At 43.3% G+C, this 24537-nt stretch overlaps 1 protein-coding gene across 1 annotated transcript in view; it reads right to left on the bottom strand.

Moving 5' to 3' along the window:
* RHPN2 (rhophilin Rho GTPase binding protein 2) overlaps positions 1 to 23881 on the bottom strand; it is a 97590-nt gene extending 73709 nt beyond the window's left edge. The window contains exon 1 of the mRNA XM_073605784.1: positions 23287 to 23881. Within this exon, the coding sequence (XP_073461885.1) occupies positions 23287 to 23355 (69 nt within the window). The 5' untranslated portion in view covers positions 23356 to 23881. The remainder of the gene's footprint in view (positions 1 to 23286) is intronic.
* Between the last annotated feature and the right edge of the window lie 656 nt (positions 23882 to 24537).

Raw genomic sequence — 24537 nt, 5'->3', positions numbered from 1 at the left:
TTGGGTCGAAACGAAAATGTTATATTGTTTTTGATTCGAATGCAGCAAAGTGAACAAACAAAGGAAAAATCTCCATCAATTGATTGCAATGGGGGTTATTTACGAAAGGCGAATTCACTTTGCACTACAAGTGCACTTGGAAGTGCAGTCGTTCGAAATATAAGGAGTAGATCTGAAATGAGGGGAAGCTCTGCTGATTTTATAATCCAATCATGTGCAAGCTAAAATGCTGTTTTTTTATTTTCCTTGCATGTCCCCCTCAGATCTAGAGACTGCACTTTCAAGTGCAAAGTGGATTTGCCTTTAGTAAATAACCCTCAATGACTCTTTAAATCACCTTTGGCTTAACAAAAACAGCATTAGAAATGGTGCTCTATTAACACACAATGAGGTTTTATATACTAAAGGCAAATCCACTTTGCACTGCAAGTGCACTTGAAAGTGCAGTCACTGTAGATCCGAGGGGGACATGCAAGGAAAATAAAAAATCATTGGTTTTTGCTTGTACACGATTGGTTGATAAAACCAGCAGAGCTTCCCCTCATTTCAGAGCTTCCCCTCAGTTCTACAGTGCCTTTAGTAAACAACCCCACAGTCTTTGATTTCAGTAATACGTGTAGTGAGAATTCGACTGGAGTTCAATGTAAAATTAGTTTCGAATTTCAGTCCGAATTTCCGAAATTACATTATTCAGAGCATTCGGTAAAATCCGTTTATATTGTAATTCGGGGATTCGGATATATCCGAATCTCCGAATAACGAAAAAAATTTGTCCGAATATTAATCCGGAGTGAAACGAACCACACATGTCTAGCTCCGGTCGCATTCCCTGCGACCCGAGTCCACCCTATTTTGAAGCCTATTAGAGCCATTGGCTCTAATCAGGTGCTTAAAAAAAAAAAAAAAAACCCCGCTGCTGTGATTCATGCACCCAGTGCCCTGAAAGGGGCCAGACGCATGAATAGGGGGTCGCCGTGGCGGCATAGCATGAATCTATCCATGGCATATAGGGGGATGGCCTGGAGTGAGGGGGCAACGCCTAGGCGCCCCCAATGGACGGGCTGCCGCTGCGTATCGGCTTACCGAAACTTAACGATATTACCGCTATTGCTTCAAGTGGTTGTACCGGGGACTGCAAGTTGGTACTAAATAGACTTCAGGCACTCACGTTACTTGTATTTGAAAACCTGTAAAGTCTGTTTAGCTCAAAATTATCTTGACTCTCCGTCTCTCAAGCTGCTGCGTATTACAGGGGAGACAATATAAGGACAGATTTGGGTATTTATATTAGCTGCATTTAAAAAAACACATTAAATGTAATACATAATCACATACACCAGTCAAACGCAGCACAAAGGCATATGCAAGAAAAATGAAGTTGTTACAACAACTGGCATCAAAGGAAAACCTTGGCGCTGCCACAGTAGCCAGGGCCCTGCCGTAATATTCCAGTGCAGGAAAGGAAGTAAAACTGCCCTCTGATTGGCTGCCCATATTGCAAACGTTACTTTGGTCCAGTCTGTATTCCTCCAGGCGTTTGGAAATGAGAATTCTGAATCAAATGAATAATATATGGCCAGTCATTTCTGATTCCCATTATACCCCTTCCCCGCCCGTCATCTGATGGAGCTGGATGTGTGTGTGGATAAACCTCACGTATGCAACAGGAAAATAAACAGACAATAATATTAAACAGCAAACAAATCATCCCAGCAGAGAAACCGGAGAGAAGATCAGACCAGCAAACACGACATTTATTACCAGCATGGTAACTTTAAATAGAAAACAAAGCTTTGTTCTCAGGTCCGAATTTATTACCGAAGAAACTCTGTGAGCTGTGAACTATGACCTATATTACAATGAAAGACCGCTCACTGCTGCTCTCTCTCCTTGTGCAGGGTGACTGGTCTTGTCTCCGCCCCCTCGTGGAGTTTCCTGCCTGTAGTGGGTGGAGCCTGCTGGGCCCCTCTTTTAGCTCTGCTCTCTCTCTGTGTGCAAGGTGACTAGTCTTGTCTCCGCCCCCTCCTGTAGTGGGTGGAGCCCGCTGGGCCCCTCCCACAGCTCTGCTCTCCCTCCTTGTGCAAGGTGACTAGTCTTGTCTCCGCCCCCTCCTGTAGTTTCCTGCCTGTAGTGGGTGGAGCCCACTGGGCCCCTCCCACAGCTCTGCTCTCTCTCCTTGTGCAAGGTGACTAGTCTTGGCTCCGCCCCCTCCTGTAGTTTCCTGCCTGTACTGGGTGGAGCCCGCTGGGCCCCTCCCACAGCTCTGCTCTCTGCACAGCACAGTGATGATGTCACTGCTACTTTTACAAGGTAATATCTAGGTTTGTAAGGGCACACAAATAGGATTTCTATCATCTGAGCGTAGCAGGAACACGCTTGCTTTTTTGCGCGTTTTTTTCATGCGTTAACATGTATCGCTCCTAGGGGAGTCAATTTACTTGAATGGGCTGCCCTACATGCGACAAACACTCCGAAGTAAAAAAACTGCTGGGAGTTGTATTGTGTGTTTGTGAGTCTCTTTGTTGTTGTATAATAAAAAATCAATAAAAACTATTTGATATAAAACAAAAACAAAAAAAAAAACATGCAAAACTGAGCACGGCAAAAAGCTACTTGCGCTAGTCCTATGCATTTTGCCTGAAAAAAATATAAAAAAAAGCACGCTTATAATACGCTAGGTGTGAATTGATTCTACATTTTTTTTTTTTTTTTTTTTTAGTAAAAGCTGTGGGTGTAAGAACCTAAATGTGACTTGGTATCAGCCCCTTGCGGTCTCCTGTACAGCAGAGCTCAGACTGACACCCTGTGCTACAGTACACACATGCAGAAAAGCAGCATTCGATTGTAAGCTCTTCTGAGCAGGGCCCTCTTAATCCTCTTGTATTTGATTGTATTATAACTGTATTGCCTTCTTTTTGTATTGTAAAGCGCTGCGTAAACTAATGGCGCTATATAAATCATGTATAATAATAATAATACTGATAGGAGAAGAGAACAGGGAGAAGATTTCATCCACTTGCTGCTGCTGTTTTCCATTTGCAGGCTGGGGGGCGGGCAGGCTCCATTACTTGCAGCAAAGAAAAATCAGGTCTCAAACCTGGCAGTGCTGTGTAAAACTCAGGACTGGATGGACAGCTTTAGCACACAGTGATGGGCTGATTAGCATTTGTACAGGATCCTAAAGAAATACAAGTCTGACCAGAAAGACAAGACAAGTCTAATGATTGTGAAAAAAAAAAAAGACAAGTCTAATGATTGTGTTGATCGATCGGTGGCCCTTCACTGGGTCAGAAGGGACAATGCAAATGACAGAGGTGGTGTCCGCTGCCTGGTTATATAATCAGCGGACACTTCCTCCTCTGTATACAGATCCCCCTGAATGGAGCCCTTGTCAGGACCCTCCGAGACGCTTCATACATGTCACACAGGAGTGCGCCTTGGCACGACAACAATGCACGCCGCAAACAATCGCACACTCTGGCACAGAGCGCAGTGGCCCCCCGTTTTTTCCCATCAGGGCCCCTGACTAATGAGACCAGATTCCTTGGGCCATGTGACTTAACGAGGGTCATCAGAAACTCATCTGTAAATACATTATGGCTCCGAATTCCAGAATAATTCGATTATCGCAGGCTTCTTATCGCTGGGACACCCGGAGCTCCGTCCCGGAGAGGACACGGACTTCACTAAACATTAAAGAGTGCGCCCTGCAATGTACTAAAGAGGACCTGTCAGGATAGAACAATCCGCGGTTCAATCTTTGACCTGGATGTAAAGCAGATTAGGAGTTCCAGCTTTACTGGCGGCCGGCTTGTTCGGCAGATCAAGGATGGGAATGATGCTGAAAGAGTTTGCACACCTACTGAAATCCCAAAGCAGGCAGATCATTTTGTAAAGTGCTGAGCAAACTGTCGGTGCTATATAAATCCTGTATGATAATAATAATAATAATAATAATAATAATAATAAGCAGAGGGACATGACCTGTCTGCTGAAATAACACAATGAAGAAAAATCTAAAATTCTTCAAAACCCCAATGTAATGCTGTGCCCATTATGAGGGGTTCTACCATCCCTGTGTTGAGTTCCTGGGTCTGTACACCTGCTGTGCCCATTATGAGGAGTTATATATTGATATTAAAATTCAGGGATCATTCACATCAGAAGGAGTGAGCATGGCTTCTTTGCATGTTCCAGCTTCACATTTCAGGGCAACCCATTAATTTCAGTGGCCTGCCCTATGCATGTGAAATGCACATAAAAGGATCCAGCACAATTTTTAAAAAATCGCGCTGCACCAAAACGCATAGTTCGCTAGATGCAAAACTGTGCATTTTCCTGCATTATAAACAATCCCTCATCGTTTTGTAAATGCGATCCTAATGTTTCTAAACATAAATGTGCAAATATTACATTGTATCAATCTCCTCTACACACCCCTACACAGGGCCGGTGCTAGACTATTTTGCGCCCTAGGCAAGCCCAGTTACTTGCACCCCCCCCCCCAAAAAAAAAAACTGTACACATTGCCCCCCTTCCTGCACATAATGCCACCCCTTTAATTCTACACCCCCCTTCCTGTACACACTGCCCCCCTTTAATGCTACACCCCCTTACTATACACACTACCCCCCTTTAATGCTACACCCCCTTACTATACACACTACCCCCCTTTAACCCTACACCCCTTTCCTTTACACACTGCCCCCCCTTTAATTCTACACCCCCTTCCTGTACACATTGCACCCCCTTCCTGTACACACTGCCCCCTTTAATTCTACACCCCCCTTCCTATACACACTACCCCCCTTTAACCCCACACCCCCTTCCTGTACACACTGCCCCCCATTAATTCTACACCCCCTTCCTGTACACACTCCCCCCCCCCTTTAACCCTACACCCCCCTTACTATACACACTACCCCCCTTTAACCCTACACCCCCTTCCTTTACACACTGCGTCCCCTTTAATTCTACACCCCCCTTCCTGTACACACTGCACCCCCTTCCTGTACACACTGCCCCCCTTTAAATCTACACCCCCTTCCTATACACACTACCCCCTTTAACCCCACACCCCCTTCCTGTACACACTTCCCCCCCTTTAACCCTACCTGTACACACTGCGCCCCTTTAATGCTACACCCCCCCCCTTCCTATACACACTACCCCCCTTTAACCCTACACTCCCTTCCTGTACACACTGCCCCCCTTTAACCCTACACCCCCTTCCCACACAAACTGCCCCCCTTCCTGTGCGCACTGCCCTGTATAGACTATATACCCCCCTGTGATGTGTGTTGCCCCCTCATTGAACTGACCTGAGCTGCCTTGCTGGACACAACAAGCAGCCCATGTTGGTCTGTCCGTCCCTGCTCAGTCCTGCCAACTGGCTCAGTACTTCCATGGTTCCACCTGGCAGCAGAGTTCGTGCGGCGGCTCTCGAGGTGACATCCACCGAGAATGAGACAAGAGAGGAATGTGGCACTGGCCATGGGTGCACCCTAGGCAGCTGCCTAGTTCGCCTAGTGGTAGCACCGGGCCCTGCCCAACCATTGTGCATTACAAAGTATCAATTCTGCCCACAAGTGGCTGCACACCGTATACCGAATGTGGAGGAATGAAGCTGCATAAAATGAAGAAACTTTTATTAATGACGTTCTTCCCATAAGACCTCCACCCCGGCCCCCGTTCCCAGGGAGCGGGATAAAGCCGAGGTCGGTCAGTAAAGAGGATTTGGGACCCCCGGTGGAGCCGCACAGTAGGGGGGGAAGTTGGAGCTAAACTGTATTTAAATGTCCAGGATAAAGGGCTTTGTTCTGTGTTTAGAGGGGGTGTCACCCTTCTGCTGGAACACAATTGATTATTGCTTTGTCCATTGAACAGCAACTTACAGAACAATTACAAATCACTTTACAGAAGAGGAAGTCTCAGCGACAAGATAAATCGCCCACAATGATGTAAACCGTAAATGAATGATATTTCCTATAATGTGGAATCATTATCATTTAAATACAACTTTTTTTTCCTTCTCTTTTGCATCTTGGTGGCGCTAATCTCCTGCAGCCTATCTGCAGTCACTTCATGTTTACATGTGCTCCAGGTCATCCAGCACGCAGGGCGAACATGCCATACTGTGCCTATAGCAGCCGCTTGCGATAATCATAATAGAATCCGGCAGGCTGGTCGTACCCATGTTAATCAATCGATCAGCTTGCTACAATCAGCCTGCCCATTAATGATTTGAATCTCGGCCGGTTCCTGCTGAACTGTGTATAGCTGGCCTTACCGGCTGGATCACCGGATGAAAATAAAAAGGTAAGAAAACCTAAAAAAGAAAAACGAATGCAGCCATCTCATCTAAGACTTGGTATGCTGCAATATAATAATAATATTGGCTTTTGGGTTTAAAACCGCTTTAAATCAGGCAGTGAGGAAGGGACATAGTGTCTCCTTACTGCCCGTCAAATGCCTGCTGAAAAGCAATCCACCACAGATAGCTTTTCAAAGGGTCAGCAAGGGCATGTGTGTGAGCTATTTGGGCAGTGGTCTCTAACCGGCGGCCCGGGGGCCAGATGCAGCCCTTTATTTATTTTTATTCGGCCCTTGGGGCAGTATTTTCATCCACTGATAAAAAAAAAAACAATGGGACCTAATTCCCCCCACTGACACTAATGATGGGGCATAATTCCTCCCGATGATACCAACGATGGGGCACAATTCCTCCCATTGACACCCATGATGGGGCACAATTCCTTCCAATTACACCCATGATGGGGCACAATTCCTCCCGATGATACCAACGATGGGGCACAATTCCTCCCATTGACACCAACGATGGGGCACAATTCCTCCCAATGACACCAATGATGGGGCACAATTCCTCCCAATGACACCAATGATGGGGCACAATTCCTCCCAATAACACCAATGATGGGGCACAATTCCTCCCATTGACACCAACAATGGGGACCAATGACACCAATTATTGGACAGAATTCCTCTCGAAGACACCAACGATGGGGCACAATTCATCCCAATGACACCAACAATGGGGCACCAATGACACCAATTATTGGGCAGAAATCCTCCCAATAACACCAATGATGAGACACAATTCCTCCCATGACACCAATGATGGGGCACAATTCCTCAAAATGACACCAATGATGGGGCACAATTCCTCTCAATGACACTAATGATGGGGCACAATTCCTCCCATTGAAACCAACAAAGGGGGCCAATGACACCAATGATTGGGCAGAATTCCACCAAATGGCACCAACAATGGGGCATAATTCATCCCAATGACACCAACAATGGGGCACCAATGACACCAATGATTGGGCAGAAATCCTCCCAATGACACCAATGATGGGGCACAATTCCTCCCAATGACACCAATGATGCGGCACTATTCCTCCCAATGACACCAACAATGGGGCCCAAGGACACCAATGATTGGGCAGAAATCCTCCCAATGACACCAATGACGGGGGGGGGGTGCTATTCCTCCCACTAACACCAAAGATGGGGCATTGTTTATTTCCACTGCCATCGGGATCTTTCCTACTCCAAAAGGCCACAGTCTGGCCCCCCTAAAGTCTGAAGGACAGTAAACTGGCCCTTTATTTAAAAAGTTTAGAGACCCCCCTGCCTTAGGGTGACAATGCTCAGTTACAATGCTGTATATATAAAGGAGTAACGGTGTCACCCTAGGACAAGGCTACAGATCACCCCCCCCCCCCCCCCAGTTAATGACATGGGAGGGAGGTGTTCTGTATTCTACAGAGAGCGCTGGAAGCAATGCGACAAAATCACAGCAGAGGCAGAATGTACACAATGAGATCAGCTCACAAGATTCTAACAAGGTGAGCATTTTTATTTATTTATTTTTTATAGATGATTGACGTTTGTTGTTACAGATTATTTTTAATTTTCTTATTGGCATTGTTGTTGTTATTTTAGTTTTTTTATTTATTTTATTTTAGTTTTTTTAATTTGCTATTTTAGTTTTTTTTTGTTTTTTGTTTTTTGTTTTTATTTAAATTTTTTTTTATTTTCTGAGCCGTCCGGGAGCGATTTTTGAAGCCTGTTGTCTCTGCCAGGAGTTCTGGGAGGGAAGGGGTTGAACCTCGCTCGAAGCTGTAATTGAGAAGCGAGCGCGGAGGTTCAGATGAGCGAAGAGTAACCCGGACCGGTAATTCCAGAAAAGTAAGATTGGCCTACAAAGGCAAAAGATCGCAGATAAAAGCAGAGAGCCCTCATTGTCAGCATTATTACTTTTCTTTGGTCTCAGGAAAGAACCAAACAAGAGTGACTATAACACTAATATTTTCTATTTTCCCCCCGATGATTGTTCAAACAGAGGCAGAAAAATACAAATGTACAAAGAAATAACAGTTAGGCTCCATTCACGCCATGGTGTTCCGGATCGTGGGTGGAATCGCCACGATTCCGCCCGCGATTCCCGAATGGCTGCAAAACGATCCCTGTTACTTTCAATGGAACCCCATGAAGTGAGACAAGTACACACTATAGAGCAGGGATATGCAATTAGCGGACCTCCAGCTGTTGCAGAACTACAAGTCCCATGAGGCATAGCAAGACTCTGACAGCCACAAGCATGACACCCAGAGGCAGAGGCATGATGGGACTTGTAGTTTTGCAACAGCTGGAGGTCCGCTAATTGCATATCCCTGCTCTAGAGGGATATGCTTTGTTCATATTTCATGTCTGAGGTTTAAAACCACTTTAAACTTTAGGCTCCATTCACACCAATGCATTTTTTTCATGCTTTTTGCAGAAATGCAGGACATTATTTTTAACATGGGTTCCTGTGGAACATGTTCACATCAATGCATTTTTGCCCCTCTGCGTTTCTGGAAAGGGTCAGGGACTTTTTAAATGCAAAAACGTTGCTTTTTTTTTTTTTTTTTTTGCCTTTTTGGTTCAATAGTTTTCAATGGAGATGCTGTAGAAATGCATGTAGTGCGTTTTTAGAGCGTTTTTTGTGGCATTTTGCATTATTTAACAACAATAAATTGGCCAAATTAAAAAAAAAGCCTAAAAAAAAAAAAAAAACGCAAAACGCATCAAAAACACAGAAAAAAAAAAAAAAGCAAAAAGCACTGCAGAAATGCTCAAAAGCAACATGCATAGGTGTGAATCGAGCCTTAATCTTGGCCCTGTGATGCCTCTGTTAATATGAAAATAAGAAGTGAGTCAATATTGTTTCACCCCCATGTGACACTCCAGGTGACAATTCTACATCAATAAATATTTACTGACCCAAGAAGGAGTTAATTTTCCCGCAGTGAGTCGTCAGTGTAAAAGAAACAGAAGAATGTGGATGAGCACTCTGTGTTATTACAAAAAACAAATAAAAATGGATGCGTTATGAGTAAAGGCGCATTGTCACCAGATGAATGTCAAAATGTTTAAAGACGTGGCGATCATTAAAGTTGCCACGTGTTTTAGACACTTTTACAAGGATCCCATTCAAAGGAAAGAAAACTGGAAGTACGAAATGCCTCCGTATCAGTGGGAGTAAACAAGTGTCTGTAGTCAGTAGAAGGAGGTAAGTGCCCCATCACTGGTATCAGTGGAAGGAAAAATGTCCAAATGTTGGTGTCAGTGAGAAGAATGGTTCCCCATTGTTGGTGTCACTGGCAGGAATGGTTCCCCATTGTTGGTGTCACTGGAAGAAATGGTTCCCCATGGTTGGTGTCACTGGAAGAAATGGTTCCCCATGGTTGGTGTCACTGGAAGAAATGGTTCCCCATGGTTGGTGTCACTGGAAGGAATGGTTCCCCATTGTTGGTGTCACTGGAAGGAATGGTTCCCCATTGTTGGTGTCACTAGAAGGAATGGTTCCCCATTGTTGGTGTCACTAGAAGGAATGGTTCCCCATTGTTGGTGTCACTGGAAGGAATGGTTCCCCATTGTTGGTGTCACTGGAAGGAATGGTTCCCCATTGTTGGTGTCACTGGAAGGAATGGTTCCCCATTGTTGGTGTCACTGGAAGGAATGGTTCCCCATTGTTGGTGTCACTGGAAGGAATGGTTCCCCATTGTTGGTGTCACTGGAAGGAATGGTTCCCCATTGTTGGTGTCACTGGAAGGAATGGTTTCCCATTGTTGGTGTCACTTAAAGGAATGGTCCCCCATTGTTGGTGTCACTGGAAGGAATAGTTCCCCATTGTTGGTTTCAGTGGAAGGAATGGTTTCCCATTGTTGGTGTCACTAGAAGGAATGGTTCCCCATTGTTGGTGTCACTGGAAGGAATGGTTCCCCATTGTTGGTGTCACTGGAAGGAATGGTTCCCCATTGTTGGTGTCACTGGAAGGAATGATGACCCCTGTTGGTGGGCAGTGGGAGGAATACTGCACCGAGGGCCAGATACAGGCAAGCATGGTGCCAGTTTCAGTCCACGGGCTTCAGTTTGGAGACCCCTAATCTAGCCCTTTCCTCCCCAGCCTGAGTGTCCCTGGCCCGCCACTCTTTATTCATTGATTTTCAGTTCTGTCAATCATGGAGGCTTGGCGTTAAATGTTTCCTAGGGTGGTGTGTATGCAAATACAGTGCCATGCATTGATTCTTGCTGTCAGTGTATCTGCTTGCCCGTGTGGGATGTACAGGCACACAGATACACTGACAGGTCTGCAGGACACCTGCATGGCATCATTGCTGATCTCTGGTGCAATGCTTTACAGGCTCCAAAAAAATAAAATAATAATAAATGCACATTTTTTACCTGCACAGAAATGTGCATTTTTTATTATTATTATTATTTTATTTTTTTTTAAGTGAACTTATCCTTTAAACGCATCCCTTACAATCTCAAATCCTTCCTATCAGCAAACATGTGGGGCCACCCTGTGCCAAAAGCAGCCAATCTCAGTGACAAACACAAACAGCTGGGAGTGGTTTGGCCCTGGATGTACCCAATGGGGTTGATATACTAACACTGGAGAGTGCAAAATCTGGTGAGGCTCTGCACAGGAACCAATCAGCTTCCAGGGTTTTTTTTTTTTTTTTTTGTCAAAGCCGGATTGAACAAGCTGAAGTTAGAAGCTGATTGGTTCCCATGCACAGCTGCACCAGATTTTGCACTCTCCAGTTTTAGTAAATCAACTCCAACGTCTCACAAATGAACCGGATTGCATTGCTGTGTCTGTGTCTCCAATGGGGAGATTCGCCCTCTTTATTTGTCCTGATGACCCTTGCCACCGAGACTGAAAGTGATAGGAAATCCAATATTTGTACAGCTGCCTCCAGAACAGGAAATCCCTTGGTGGGAACGCGCCGCTTCCAGTTACAACATTCATTAGTGGGGATTTTCCTTTTATTGGAAGGGTTTCCTTTCACTTCCTGTTGGGTCTTCAGGACAGGAAGTGAAAGGAATTCTCTACAAAAGGGGGAAAAAAAAACAGAAAGGGGATTTGTAAATTTCCAACTCATCCGAAAAAAAAAAGATATTGTAACAAAAGTATTTATAGATACATAAATGGGCAACAATGTTTTGGTCTGAGATCCCCATATAGTGCACCATAAAGCCTCATGTACACTTCAAGTGATTGTGAAGGTTCATTTTTGTATTTTTAAATAACAAAATATCATACTTACTTGCTCTGTGCATCCTTGGCTTCTCTGCTTCTTCTAGGGTCCCCCCCACCGGTGCTCCTGGCTCTTTCCCCTTGACCAGTGCCCCCAATAGCAAGCCACATAGAGCCATGGCTCGGTCCCGCTCCACCACTCTCTTCTCATTGGCTCCCTGGCTGTAACTGACAGCAGTGGGAGCCAATGGCTGCTGTGTCTCAGCCAATGAAGAGAGAGAGAGAGATCCAGGACATCGCTGGAACAAGAGGAGGCTCAGGTAAGTATAAGGGGGGGGGAGCATAAAGGTAAAAAAAGAATGCATGAAGGTAAAAAACCTTCAGCCTTTACAAGCAGTTTGAGCTAAAAAAAAAATGCTGCTTTTACAGGCGTTTGCGCTTTTTTCTTTTTACTGCCTCAAAATGCCCCTCCATGTTAACCTATATGTCCGTGCATACATAGACAGGAGTTTAAAGGCAGAAAAAAAAACATCACTTCTGCGTTCTGAAGAGGCTAAAAAAAATGTACACATGGCACGCGTGCTTATTCACATTTGCGCGTTAATTATTATTACTATTATACAGGATTTATATAGCGCCAACAGTTTACGCAGCGCTTTACAATATAAAAGGAGGCAATACAGTTACAATACAATAAAATACAAGAGGATTAAGAGGGCCCTGCTCAGAAGAGCTTACAATCTAATAGGGTGGGGCAGGTGGTACAAAAGGTTGTAACTGTGAGGAATGAACTGATGGAAGTGGTAGGAGATTAGTTGGAGACGTGATAGGCTTTCCTGAAGAGATGAGTTTTCAGGGATCGCATGAAGGTAGCAAGAGTAGGGGATAGCCGGACCGGTGGAGGTAGCAAGTTCCAGAGGATGGGAGAAGCTCTGGAGAAATCCTGGAGACGAGCGTGGGAGGAGGAGACGAGAGAGCTTGAGAGTAGGAGGTCTTGAGAAGAGCGGAGAGGACGTTTTGGGTGATATTTGGGCGTTAATGCATTGTAAAGCCCACAATATATTGATATTCTGGACAACATAATGAATCAACACCAAACATGCGAACGAGCATAAATGCCCTTTAATGCACATGCAAAAAATGCAGCTTTACCACACTTTTTTCTGCTGTAAGGGGAAAAGGTGTCTCAAGGAATACAGTGTGCATGAGGCCTAAAGCACACACCTGCACAAAGGCGTCCACCAGAGAAAAATCTGAAGTCGCCAGCAACAGGGTCAAAGGTCACAGACTGGGCAGAATTATGGTCAACTTCCAAAACCAGCCGGACAATAATTAACTTCCAAAGTCTCAGCAGTGTGCAATATCTCAGCATGAATTTTCCTTTTTTTTCTTTTGCTAGTACAATATAATGGGGCCCAACGGAAGGTCAAAGTTGTATTTTCTTGTTATTCTTTAAGAGAAAATACCACTTGCAACAGTGCCACTGCTTTGGGGCAAATTCTTTTCTCATATCTGGTATATTTTGAAAGGTAAATGTCACCCAGAGAAGCCTGCAGCCTTGTAGAGATAGAGGTCACCAGCTCGCGAAAAACATTCCGCCCAGAATTTCAAACTATTTTTTTTACGTTACCATTCCCTTAAATGTGATGTAATTCGGGGGGGAGGCCTCTGCAGAACATGCGATTATTTATTTACTTGCAACATTTTGAAAATGTTATTTCTTTTTTATTCGATTGTGCCAAACTTTTGTTTCTTCTGTCACCAATCTGTTTACCTTTCACCATTTTTTTTTATTCTTTACTTTGATTTTGCAAGTCCTCACATCAGACTTTGAGGAGCTGGAGAAAAAGCTGGTGAGATTTTTTGTTTCTTCTTTCAACGATCTGTTTACTTTTCATTGTTTGTTTGTTTGTTTTTTGTTTTACTCTTCACTTTGACTTTCAGCAAAGAAATCGGATGGGAGTGCATGGGAATATTTATGTTTATATATGCAAATTTACTGTGTATTATATATATATATAAAACGTCTCTTGCTGTGCAATGTGTGTCAGCCCTGCATTGCTGTTAGGTAGTAAACCCCGCGCGTCTCCCAAGGTCAGCCAGCCTATGAAATTCCTCTTTTCTTTCACACATATGACATTTTATTTTTCTATGACCAACACTGCACCACCACCCTCACCCGCTCATCTGATTGTGGTAACAGCTACTTAGAAGGGCGGATTGAGTCACAATGAAAAATACACGCCACTAATTGCCTCCATTGAAAGTTTGTTACAATGAAGAGATTACTTGGAGGGGGAGGGGGGGGCTTTCTTTTCTAAACACCACCCTATAGAATAGGAAAAGTCAAAGCTTGCTGTGACTGACAGCACTGAACAGTTATCGGGTCATATTAATAATAGATCAACCAATCAGATGTAACCCTGCACTGGGCCAGATTGTATCTGATTGGTCACTTGTCTGAAAGTTCTTTCCCAGTTTTTTTCTTTTATCGGTCCCTGTTTTATAAAATGACCATTAAGGCCCCATTCACACTAGCGCGTTTTTTGATGCATTTTGCATTTTGCAGAAATGCACGGGAATTTTTTAACATGGGTTCCTATGGAACATGTTCACATCAATGCTTTTTTGTATCTCAGCGTTTTTGGAAAGGGTCGGGGACTTTTTTGCATGCAAAAAGCAGCGTTTTGCATGTAATGGTTTTCAATGGACAAGCATCAAAAACGCAAGTGCTGCGTTTTTGCAGCGTTTTTGATGCGTTTTTGATGCGTTTTTGGTGCGTTTTTGCCGGTTTTTTTTTTTTTGTTTTTTTTATTTTTTTTTTTTTTGTAATTTTTTTGTAAGACTGTAAAAAAAAATGAAAAAAAAAAAAAAAAACGCAAAATGCAAATCGCGGCAAAAACGCGGCAAAAACGCGGCAAAAACGCGGCTCAAAAACGTGGCAAGCATGAAAAAAAAACCTCCAAAAACGCTCAAAAGCAACATGCATAGGTGTGAATCGAGCCTTAAACAGTCAGATCAACATAGTGTAAGAATGCTGGGACTTGTAGTTCTGTAGTAGTAGTAGTAGTACTGTACCTGGAGGGAGATGCAAACACACTTACGCAGCCCAGTCTGCAATTAAAATGAATGCGCTGCCCTGAATACGCAAAAAAGCATGCGCAACTGAGACGCACCTTATTATGTAAATGGACCCTTGAAGCAATACGAAGTATGAGCAGAAGATGGGCGGGTGATAGAGCTGCACGATTCTGGCCATAATGAGAATCACAATTTTTTTGCTTAGAATAAAAAGATCACGATTCTCGCGGCGTAAAATCTTTCACATTATACAAAAAAAATTGGGCTAACTTTACTGGTTAGTTTTTTTTTAAAAATTCATTAAAGTGTAATTTTTTCCCAAAAAATTGCATTTGAACGACTACTGCGCAAATACAGTGTGACATAAAATATTGCAACAACCACCATTTTATTCTGATTTTATGATTTTAATTTGAAAACAACAAATGTCAAAAAAAGATGTGTTTAAAGTGGTGTTCCGGCCGAAATTATACTTTTTAAATAAAAATACCCCTATAATACACAAGCTTAATGTATTCTAGTAAAGTTAGTCTGTAAACTAAGGTCTGTTCTGTTAGTTTATAGCAGTAGTTTGTTATTTTATAAACTTACAGCAGGCCGTGGCCATCTTAAGTGTGGGCATCTGAAGCCAGACTGTATTTCTTCCTGGATCTCATCCTTGCAGATCTCGCACATGCTCAGTGCAGCACAAGCAGTGTAATAGGTTTTAGGTAAGGTTTCCATAGCAACGGCAGTGTCAGAGGAAGTTGCCACCCCTTCCCAGAAGGCACTGCAAACAGGAAATGATGCGATGGGCCGCGGCCAGGGAGGAGGAAGTGAAAAATGAATACAGCAGATATACAGTAAGTGCTGAGAAAAAAAATAAAAAAATATCCAATTCGTTTACAGTGCACAGTTTAGTGAGGGATGCTGAAGAGTTGTAAAACTGGGTGGAACTCCACTTTAAGTGGTTAAACTTCCCTCATTTACACACCAAAGTGTATTCCTTTGATCTAAAGGACAAATCGTTACAATGTTTATACTTAAGTTCCACTGCTAAAGAATGATGTGATTCTTGGCAGACTGTCTGTTTTTTGTTTTTTTATTTTCCTTTCTTTTGACGGCTGTCAGCTTTAGCGGAGCAGAGAGAATTCTCTGCATAGAGAGAATCGGGAAATACTTTGTCAAGATCGCAAAGGGAAAAAAAATCGCGATAACGATTCTTAACGATTAATCGTGCAGCCCCAACGGGTGACGGTGAGTTTTCCCATAAAAACAAAGGTTGTTGGAAAGTAAACAGTCCATTGTAGCTCACCGGCATTTTGCCAAAATTGCCAATTCACCGTTCCTAGGATGCCTGCACTGAGCAATATCAGAGCAAATAACTGCACATGTGTGCCAGCGGTGTCATCACTGAGCATTGTCATGCACCAAAAGGGCAACCAATGCATGTGCAAAAGACATATAAGTTTATGCATGGATAAAGAAGAGCTGCAATCCTAGCAGCACTAGAGTCATCGGTTCAAATCCCAACCACGACACCACCTGCATGGAGTTTGCATGTCCTCCCTGTGCCTGCGTGGGTTTCCTCCGGGTACTCCGGTTTCCTCCCACACTCCAAAGACATGCTGGTAGATTAACTGGCTCCTGTCTAAACTGGCCCCTAGCATTCCTATAAATGTGAGTTAGGGACCTTAGACAGCAAGCTACTTCAGGGAAGAAATGCTGTGAATGTTATATATATATATATATATATATATAATATCATAGCTGTGCACAGCCTAGCACATTAGGGTGTGCACCCCAAGCTCAAACACATATGCATGCATGTGTATGTGTATATACTGACGATGTCAGTAGAGCAATGTACGGTGTCAGTAGGGCAGTGGCTGGTGTCAGTCGTTTTTATTTTTATTATTTTATATTATTTTTTACAATATTATTTCTTTAATTTTTTTTACAATTTTTTGTAGAAGCCCGTTAGGGGTCTGTGGTGAAATATCTGGGGTCTAAGCAGGGAGAATCTGTGCCACAGGGGGTGATTAGGGTGTGCCCAGACACACCTGGCATACCCTGTGCACACACCTATAAAAAAATATATATATATATATATATATATATATATATATATATATATATATATATATAAATATATATATAATTAAATTGGAAGCTAATTGGCGACCATGTATGGCTGCACCAGATTTTGCACTCTCCAGATTTAGTAAATCTCCCCCCCACCCCCACAGGGTTCTACCGTAATCCAAAGGAACCAATAAGATTCCCGGTTAGTTTAGTCTGCTCACTTAAATGATTTCTGATTGGCTGAAAAGATTTGCTGCACTCAGCATATCCAAAAACCCCTGTGTCACCCTATTGAATAAATTTAAAATGTGTTGCAATATAAAGTAAATAAATATTGAAGTTATACAAATATTGTCTGTCCTTACATGCTCACTGTACTGAGTCATCCCCTATGGAGGATCTTACATACAGCATTCCCTTCAAGCGGGACGGATCAGATCACATTTTTTTGAAACCGACCACAGACAAGACAAATCATTGGTCGGCTGCAGCAAAAGAATCTATAAAATGTCCAAATTCAAATCGATCGCTCACAATGGGCTGTCCCAGCAAGATGCATGTGGGGGTTGATTTATTAAAACTGGTGGGTGCAAAATCCGGTGCCGCTCTGCATGGCAGCCAATCAGCTTCTAACTTCAGCTTGTTCAATTAAGCTTTGACAATAAAACCTGGAAGCTGATTGGTTCCCATGCAGAGCTGCACCTGATTTTGCTCTCTCCAGTTTTAATAAATCAATGTTCTTTATATTTTCTGTGTTCTTCACAACAATGTAATGCCTAAATGAAGAAATAATTCTCAGCATGCTGGTAGATGTATGACTGATGTCCAACCATCATTGATTAGCGATTGCGAATCATTGCAATATATTGTAAGCAACTATTTTGAATCAAGACTGCTGTCTATTAACTGCAAAACGAAGCTTAAAGTGTTACTAAACCCCGGAGCCTGCATTCAATATATCTGGTCTCCCACAGGAAATGCAATTATTTTAGAAAATATTTCTCTTCAGCAGTATATAGCAGTCTTGTGACTTCTACTGGTGTCTTAGTAATGACGGTAAGCAGGACAAACTGAGAGGGTGAATCTCCCTACTGGGGCAAAGACAGCAATAAAAACCTGACAGAGGTTCTAATCCCTGTCCACTCCACCCAAAGCTTTAGTTACACTTTAAAGCAGCCATTTGCAACCAGGGTTCCTCCAGAGGTTGTTAGGGGCTCCTAACTGGACCTCCCATTTGATGGGGTCTGCATAGTTCCAGGGCCAATGCCACTTGTCACAATCAATGGCATGACACCAATAATCTTTTTTTTTTAACTATCTGTAAGGGGCATTCTTCCTACTGACCACCAAGGAATTTGTTTTAGCAGGTTTTCCTCAGAGACCTAAAAATTATTCCAAGGGTTCCTCTAGGGGCGGGGTCTCCAAACTTTCTAAGCAAAGGGCCAGTTTACTGTCCTTCAGGTTTTAGAGGGGGCAGACTGTGGCCAGTTGGAGTAGAAAATGTCCTAGTGAGGGAGCAAACGATTCCTCATCAGGAAGGAGGAATAATGCCCCATCAATGATGTCAGGGGTAGTAGTTATGGCTAATTGTTGGTGTCAGGGGAAGGAATAGTTCCTCGTATAAGTGGGAGGAATATTGCCTCGTCATTGGTGTCAATGGGAAGAATAGTGCCCCATCCTTGGTGTCAGTGGATAGAATAGTGAATGGAATAATGCCCAATCATTGGTGTCATTGGACAGAATAGTGGATGGAATAATGCCCAATTATTGGTGTCAGTGGTAATAGTTATGGCCAATTGTTGGTGTCAGTGGGAGAAATAGTTCCTCATATAAGTGGGAAGAATAGTGCCCCATCGTTGGTGTCAGTGTATGGAATAGTGAATGGAATAATGCCCAATCATTGGTGTCAGTGGTAATAGTTATGGCCAATTGTTGGTGTCAGTGGGAGAAATAGTTCCTCATATAAGTGGGAAGAATAGTGCCCCATCGTTGGTGTCAGTGGGTAGAATAGTGAATAGAATAGTGCCCAATTGTTGGTGTCAGTAGTAGTAGTTATGGCCAATTGTTGGTGTCAGTGGGAAGAATAGTAGTTATGGCCAATTGTTGGTGTCAGTGGGAAGAATAGTTCCTCGTGTAAGCAGGAGAAATATTGCCTCATCATTGGTGTCAGTGGGAAGAATAGTGCCCCATCGTTGGTGTCAGTGGTTAGAATAGTGAATAGAATAGTGCCCATTGTTGGTGTCAGTAGTAGTAGTTATGGCCAATTGTTGGTGTCAATGGGAAGAATAGTGCCCCATCGTTGGCATCAGTGGATAGAATAGTGAATAGAATAGTGCCCATTGTTGGTGTCAGTAGTAGTAGTTATGGCCAATTGTTGGTGTCAATGGGAAGAATAGTGCCCGGTCGTTGGTGTCAGTGGATGGAATAGTGTTCTATCGTTGGTGTCAATGGATGGAATGGTGTTCTATCATTGGTGTCAGTGCATGGAATGGTGTTCTATCATTGGTGTCAGTGCATGGAATGGTGTCCTATCATTGGTGTCAGTGCATGGAATGGTGTTCTATCGTTGGTGTCAGTGGATGGAATGGTGTTCTATCGTTGGTGTCAGTGGATGGAATTGTGTTCTATTGTTGGTGTCAGTGGATGGAATGGTGTTCTAATGTTGGTGTCAGTGGATGGAATGGTGTTCTATTGTTGGTGTCAGTGGATGGAATTGTGTTCTATCGTTGGTGTCAGTGGATGGAATGGTGTTCTAATGTTGGTGTCAGTGGATGGAATGGTGTTCTATTGTTGGTGTCAGTGGATGAAATGGTGTTCCATCGTTGATGTCAGTGGATGGAATGGTGTTCTATCATTGGTGTCAGTGGATGGAATAGTGAATGGAATAGTGCCCCATCGTTGGTGTCAGTGGATGGTATAGTGTTCTATCGTTGGTGTCAGTGATTGGAATAGTGAATGGAATAATGCCCCATCGTTGGTGTCAGGGCATGGAATAGTGTTCTATCATTAGTGTCAGTGATTGGTATAGTGAATGGAATAATGCCCCATCGTTGGTGTCAGTGGTAGTAGTTATAGCCAACTGTTGGTGTCAATGGGAGGAATAGTTCCTCGAATAAGTGAGAGAAATAGTGCCCCAAAAGACAGAATAAAGGCAAGTAAAGGGCCACATCCGGCCCTTGAGCCGCAGTTTGGAGACCACTGCTCTAGGGTAGAAAGGTTGGGAAAGGCTGTTTTAAAGGGCCAATTCATTAAAACGAATATTTCAATTATGGGTGGATCCTGGTAGGCTGAATGACGTTTCAAAAGGTCCCCAACAAGATGAGCACCCCTTGAAAAAGGCTCAACAGCTGGGCAGTCATGCTATTAGAGATAAAGAAGATATTTGATATATAAGATATAGAAAGTCGTTGTCCACTCATAACCAAAATCACTTTGGCTGTCCTTAGCCCACATCACCACCAATCTCAGTACAACTTCTGGGTCTCCACTTCGAATGATTAATAGCAGAAAAGCGATTACATAAATACGATCAAGACATCACAACACAACACATTTCCTTTGATTGAAAATCTGACAGCTGTTTATAATGACAGGAAGGTGCCTAAATGATCATTTAGATAGTAAATCCGTGCCCTCCACCCACCGGTAATGGCCAGGTCCACCCTATGACGTACCCAACGCACTGACCGCAGCCCTAAACCCGTCCAACATAAAGCCGGCGGTGACGAGGGCCACGTTTAAAGAAAAAGAAGCCACCGTGAAACTTGTGACAGAAACGTGAGTCAACAGACGAGGTGTGACCCAGCCGTTAACCCCTAGGAAGCCAGACCGTGCCAGCACTGCGCCAGTGCCTGCGGTTAAAGAAAATAAGGCGACGTTTTGCCAAGTAGACCAGGCCGCCGCTTTTATAAACACGCTATTGTTGTCGCTTTAATTATTGTTGATACAAAGCCAAGCTGTACAGAAGCTCTCCAGATCTGAGTGGCACTACTCTGTAAACTTAGCCCTTTAGGTGGCACTACTAGTCTCAACAAACATGGCCTTCTAGGTGGCACTACACATCTCAGAAAACTTAGTCTTCTAGCTGGCACTACAAGTCTCAGCAAACTTAGCCTTCTAGATGGCACTCAAGCCTCAGCAAACTTAGCCCTTTGGGTGGCACTACAAGTCTCAGCAAACGTAGCCCTTTGGGTGGCACTACAAGTCTCAGCAAACTTAGCCCTCTACATGGCACTACGAGTCTCGGCAAACTTAGCCCTCTACATGGCACTACAAGTTTCGGCAAACTTAGCCTTCTAGGTGGCACTACAGGTCTCAGCAAACTAAACCTTCTAGGTGGCACTACAAGTCTTAGCAAACTTAGCCCTCTAGGTGGCACTACAACTCTCAGCAAACTAATCCTCTAGGTGGCACTACAAGTCTCAGCAGACTTAGTCCTACAGGATGCACTACAAGTCTCAGCACACATAGACCTCTAGGTGGCACTACAAGTCTCAACAGACTTAGTCCTACAGGCTGCACTACAAGTCTCAGCACACATAGACCTCTAGGTGGCACTACAAGTCTCAGCAGACTTAGCCCTCTAGGTGGCACTACAAGTCTCAGCAAACTCTGATGACAATCACACATGGCCCCCCCCCTGTACTTCCCCTAGACTCAAGGTCGCCAGTCAAACAAAACACACCGCAGAAACCATCCAGTGACAATTTTCAGGTTAAATATGTCATTGTTTTTATACGTAACACACCTGGTTTAGAGGGCATGTTTGTACTTGTAGTCCCACCATGTTTAAAGAGCCAAGGGCAAAAGTTCTATTAGGGTTTAGCAAAGAACACAAAACTGATGGCATGATCAAAAAATTGTTACACCGCCCCTACCAGGCTCTGCAGCATACAATGGTGCTGAGAACAAAGAGAACACGCTGAGACTTGTAGTGCCTCACAGCTGGACAGTGACAACCTGCTGACTTTCTAATATTTATAATGTTTCATTCCCTCCTATATCTGATCCCCCCAATCCCACTTTCCCCAGACACTCGCCCCTTTCCCCATCCCTATGGAGGACCCTCGGGCTTGTTTACATTTGATATGTTATTGTCTCTGATTGACCACAAAATATTCTATATGTTCATTTATACACCACGTCCTCCATGGGCTCTGCAAACTCAGATGTACTATTGTCACCCTTCATATTTGTAGGAACACCTACACAATTTTCAATCAAATTTGGGAAAATTTGGTTTTAAGAAGATCAAAGCTTCCCCCACCCCCCACACTCCAATAAAGAAAAAAAAAAATCAATCTATCTGTACTTTTTTTTTCTCCTGTGCCATTTTAGTGGTAGTGGGGTAAGTGGTTCTCTCTCTATATACTTTTTTTTCCTGTTTTTTTTTTCACCTGTTGCTCTTCAAATACTAAGAACAGGCTCAGGGAGCATGCTGGGACTTGTAGTGCTTCACAGCTGGACATCAACAGTCTTCTGACTTACTAATATTTATTTTGATAGATAGATAGATAGATAGATAGATAGATAGATAGATAGATAGATAGATAGATAGATAGATAGATAGATAGAGAGATAGAGAGATAGATAGTCTATCTATCTATTATTATTTTTTGCCACTTTAATGGTAGTGGGGAAAGCTGTTCTCTCTCTCTATACTTTCTTCATTTTTTTTGTTCTTGTTTCACCTGTTGCTCCTCAAATACGAACTTAGAACTCAGAAAAGGCTTGGAGAGCATGCTGGGACTTGTAGTGCTTAACAGCTGGACAGTGACAGCCTGCTGACTTTCTTATATATTTTTTTTACAAATTCTATATATTATAAAATTATATAAAAAATATATTATAGTATACATTTTATATATATATATAAAATTATTATTATTTCATTGTAGGGACAATGTTAAAAAAAGGTTTAACCCACTACCAGTAACGTAGCACAAAAAATCAATACATATAATATATATATATATATATATATATATACACACTGGGTCCTGTAGTGCTTAACAGCTGGACAGTGACAGCCTGCTGACTTTCTAATATATATTTTTTTACAAATTCTATATATTATAGAATTATATAAAAAATATATTATATTATACATTTTATATATTTTTTTCATAGGTATATATATATGTGTGTGTGTGTGTGTGTGTGTGACAAAATGCTTATCCAAATATAAAAATAAGAAACCATAAAAAATATATACATATATATACAAATATATATTATATTATTGATTTTTTGTGCTACGTTACTGGTAGTGGGGAAAACCTTTTTAAAATTGTCCCTACAATGAAATAATAATATTTATAATAATATTTATATATATTTGTTTTTGTTTATATACTTTTTATGTTTCTTGCTGCTCCTCAAATATATATAAGCTCTGAATTCCATATATGAGGGACCTGTGAGGCTCATGGTTGTTGTTCAGGACTGACAATCATTTCTGAGGACAAGAATATTTCTATAACACAAACTCTCACATCATCCCTGGTACATTTCAGATTGCCCCCCCCGCCCCCCCCCCCCCCCCAGGTGTCTCCATGATCCAGCAATGGTGACCAGCCTCTTACCTTTCGGAAGTAGTTCTTATCCGGCAAGCCCTTGCCCTTCATGTTCCCTGGAATGAGAGTGTCAGTCATGGCTCCAGCAGGTGACTTGTAGGGTATCCCTGGCCCTTGTATGATGGGCCCCTGTACTGATTCCTGTATGATGGGCCCCTGTATTTATGATCCCCCTGTGGTGGCTCCTGTATCCTGGCTGTGGCTCTCAGGTGCCCCCGATCTTCTCTCTTCTCTCTCTGTTCCCGATCTGAGCTCTGAGCAGATCTTCACCACTTTCAGGCTGCCAGGGGCGGAGCTGTCTGCACCCCGCCCCGCCCCCACCGTGTGACAGTCCCCGGACACGCCCCCTGCTTCTCTCTGCGCTACAATGTATCAGTGCAGAGATCTGTTACCAGGAGACGACAGGCGGAGTGACACCGCCACATCCGGTGTGGATCAGGGCATTCCCTGAGCTCTGCTGGCCTCTATGGACAGTGATTGTCCCTGGAATCTTCTGTCCCTGGAATCACATCACATACATTTTTTTTTTTTTGCTAGAAAATTATGTAGAACCCATTATATATTTGCTGAAAGCAGAAGCCCTGGAGAATAAAATGATGGTTCCTGCATTTGTTTTACGCTGCACGATATTTGCACAGCTGTTTATCAAACACATATTTTCTGGAAAAAAATACACTTAAAAAGGAGTTCCGCCTGGAAAAAAAAAAAATTCAAATCAGCAGCTGCAAATACCGTAGCTGCTGACTTTGATATAAGGACACTTATCTGCTGCTGACTTTTATTTTATTTTTTTCAGGCGGAGCTCCACTTTAATACATTCCTTGCATAAAGGTAAACAATGTTTAATTGTTAGCATCCCCCCTCAACCCCCCCTCTCTCCCCTTTACTTACTTGAGCCCTCATTTGATCCAGCGTTGTTCATGTCTGCAGCTCTTCTCTCCCCTCACTTCCGGGTCTCGCTGGCTTTGCTGAGCCACCGTCTCCCAGTGCTGTCAATCAAAACCAGTGACGAGGGAGTGGGGCTGAGTCTTGCTGTCTGTGTCAATGGATGCACAGGCGGGGCTCGGGTGCGAGCGTGCACGAGTGCCCCCGTGGGAAGCCGCTTCCCATTGGGGCACTGGACAGAGGGGAGGGGCCAGCAGCACAGGCAGGGGACCCAAAAAGAGGGTTCGCAGCCAATCTGTGCATTTCTATTGCACAGAGCAGGTAAGTATAGAGAAGTTTGTTATTTTTGTCTGCTGGCCACCCGCGATCGCGGGA

This window comes from Aquarana catesbeiana, linkage group LG11 (genome assembly GCF_042186555.1).
Source record: "Aquarana catesbeiana isolate 2022-GZ linkage group LG11, ASM4218655v1, whole genome shotgun sequence".
NCBI classification, from domain to species: domain Eukaryota; kingdom Metazoa; phylum Chordata; class Amphibia; order Anura; family Ranidae; genus Aquarana; species Aquarana catesbeiana.
This window is presented reverse-complemented; position numbering and strand designations above follow the sequence as displayed.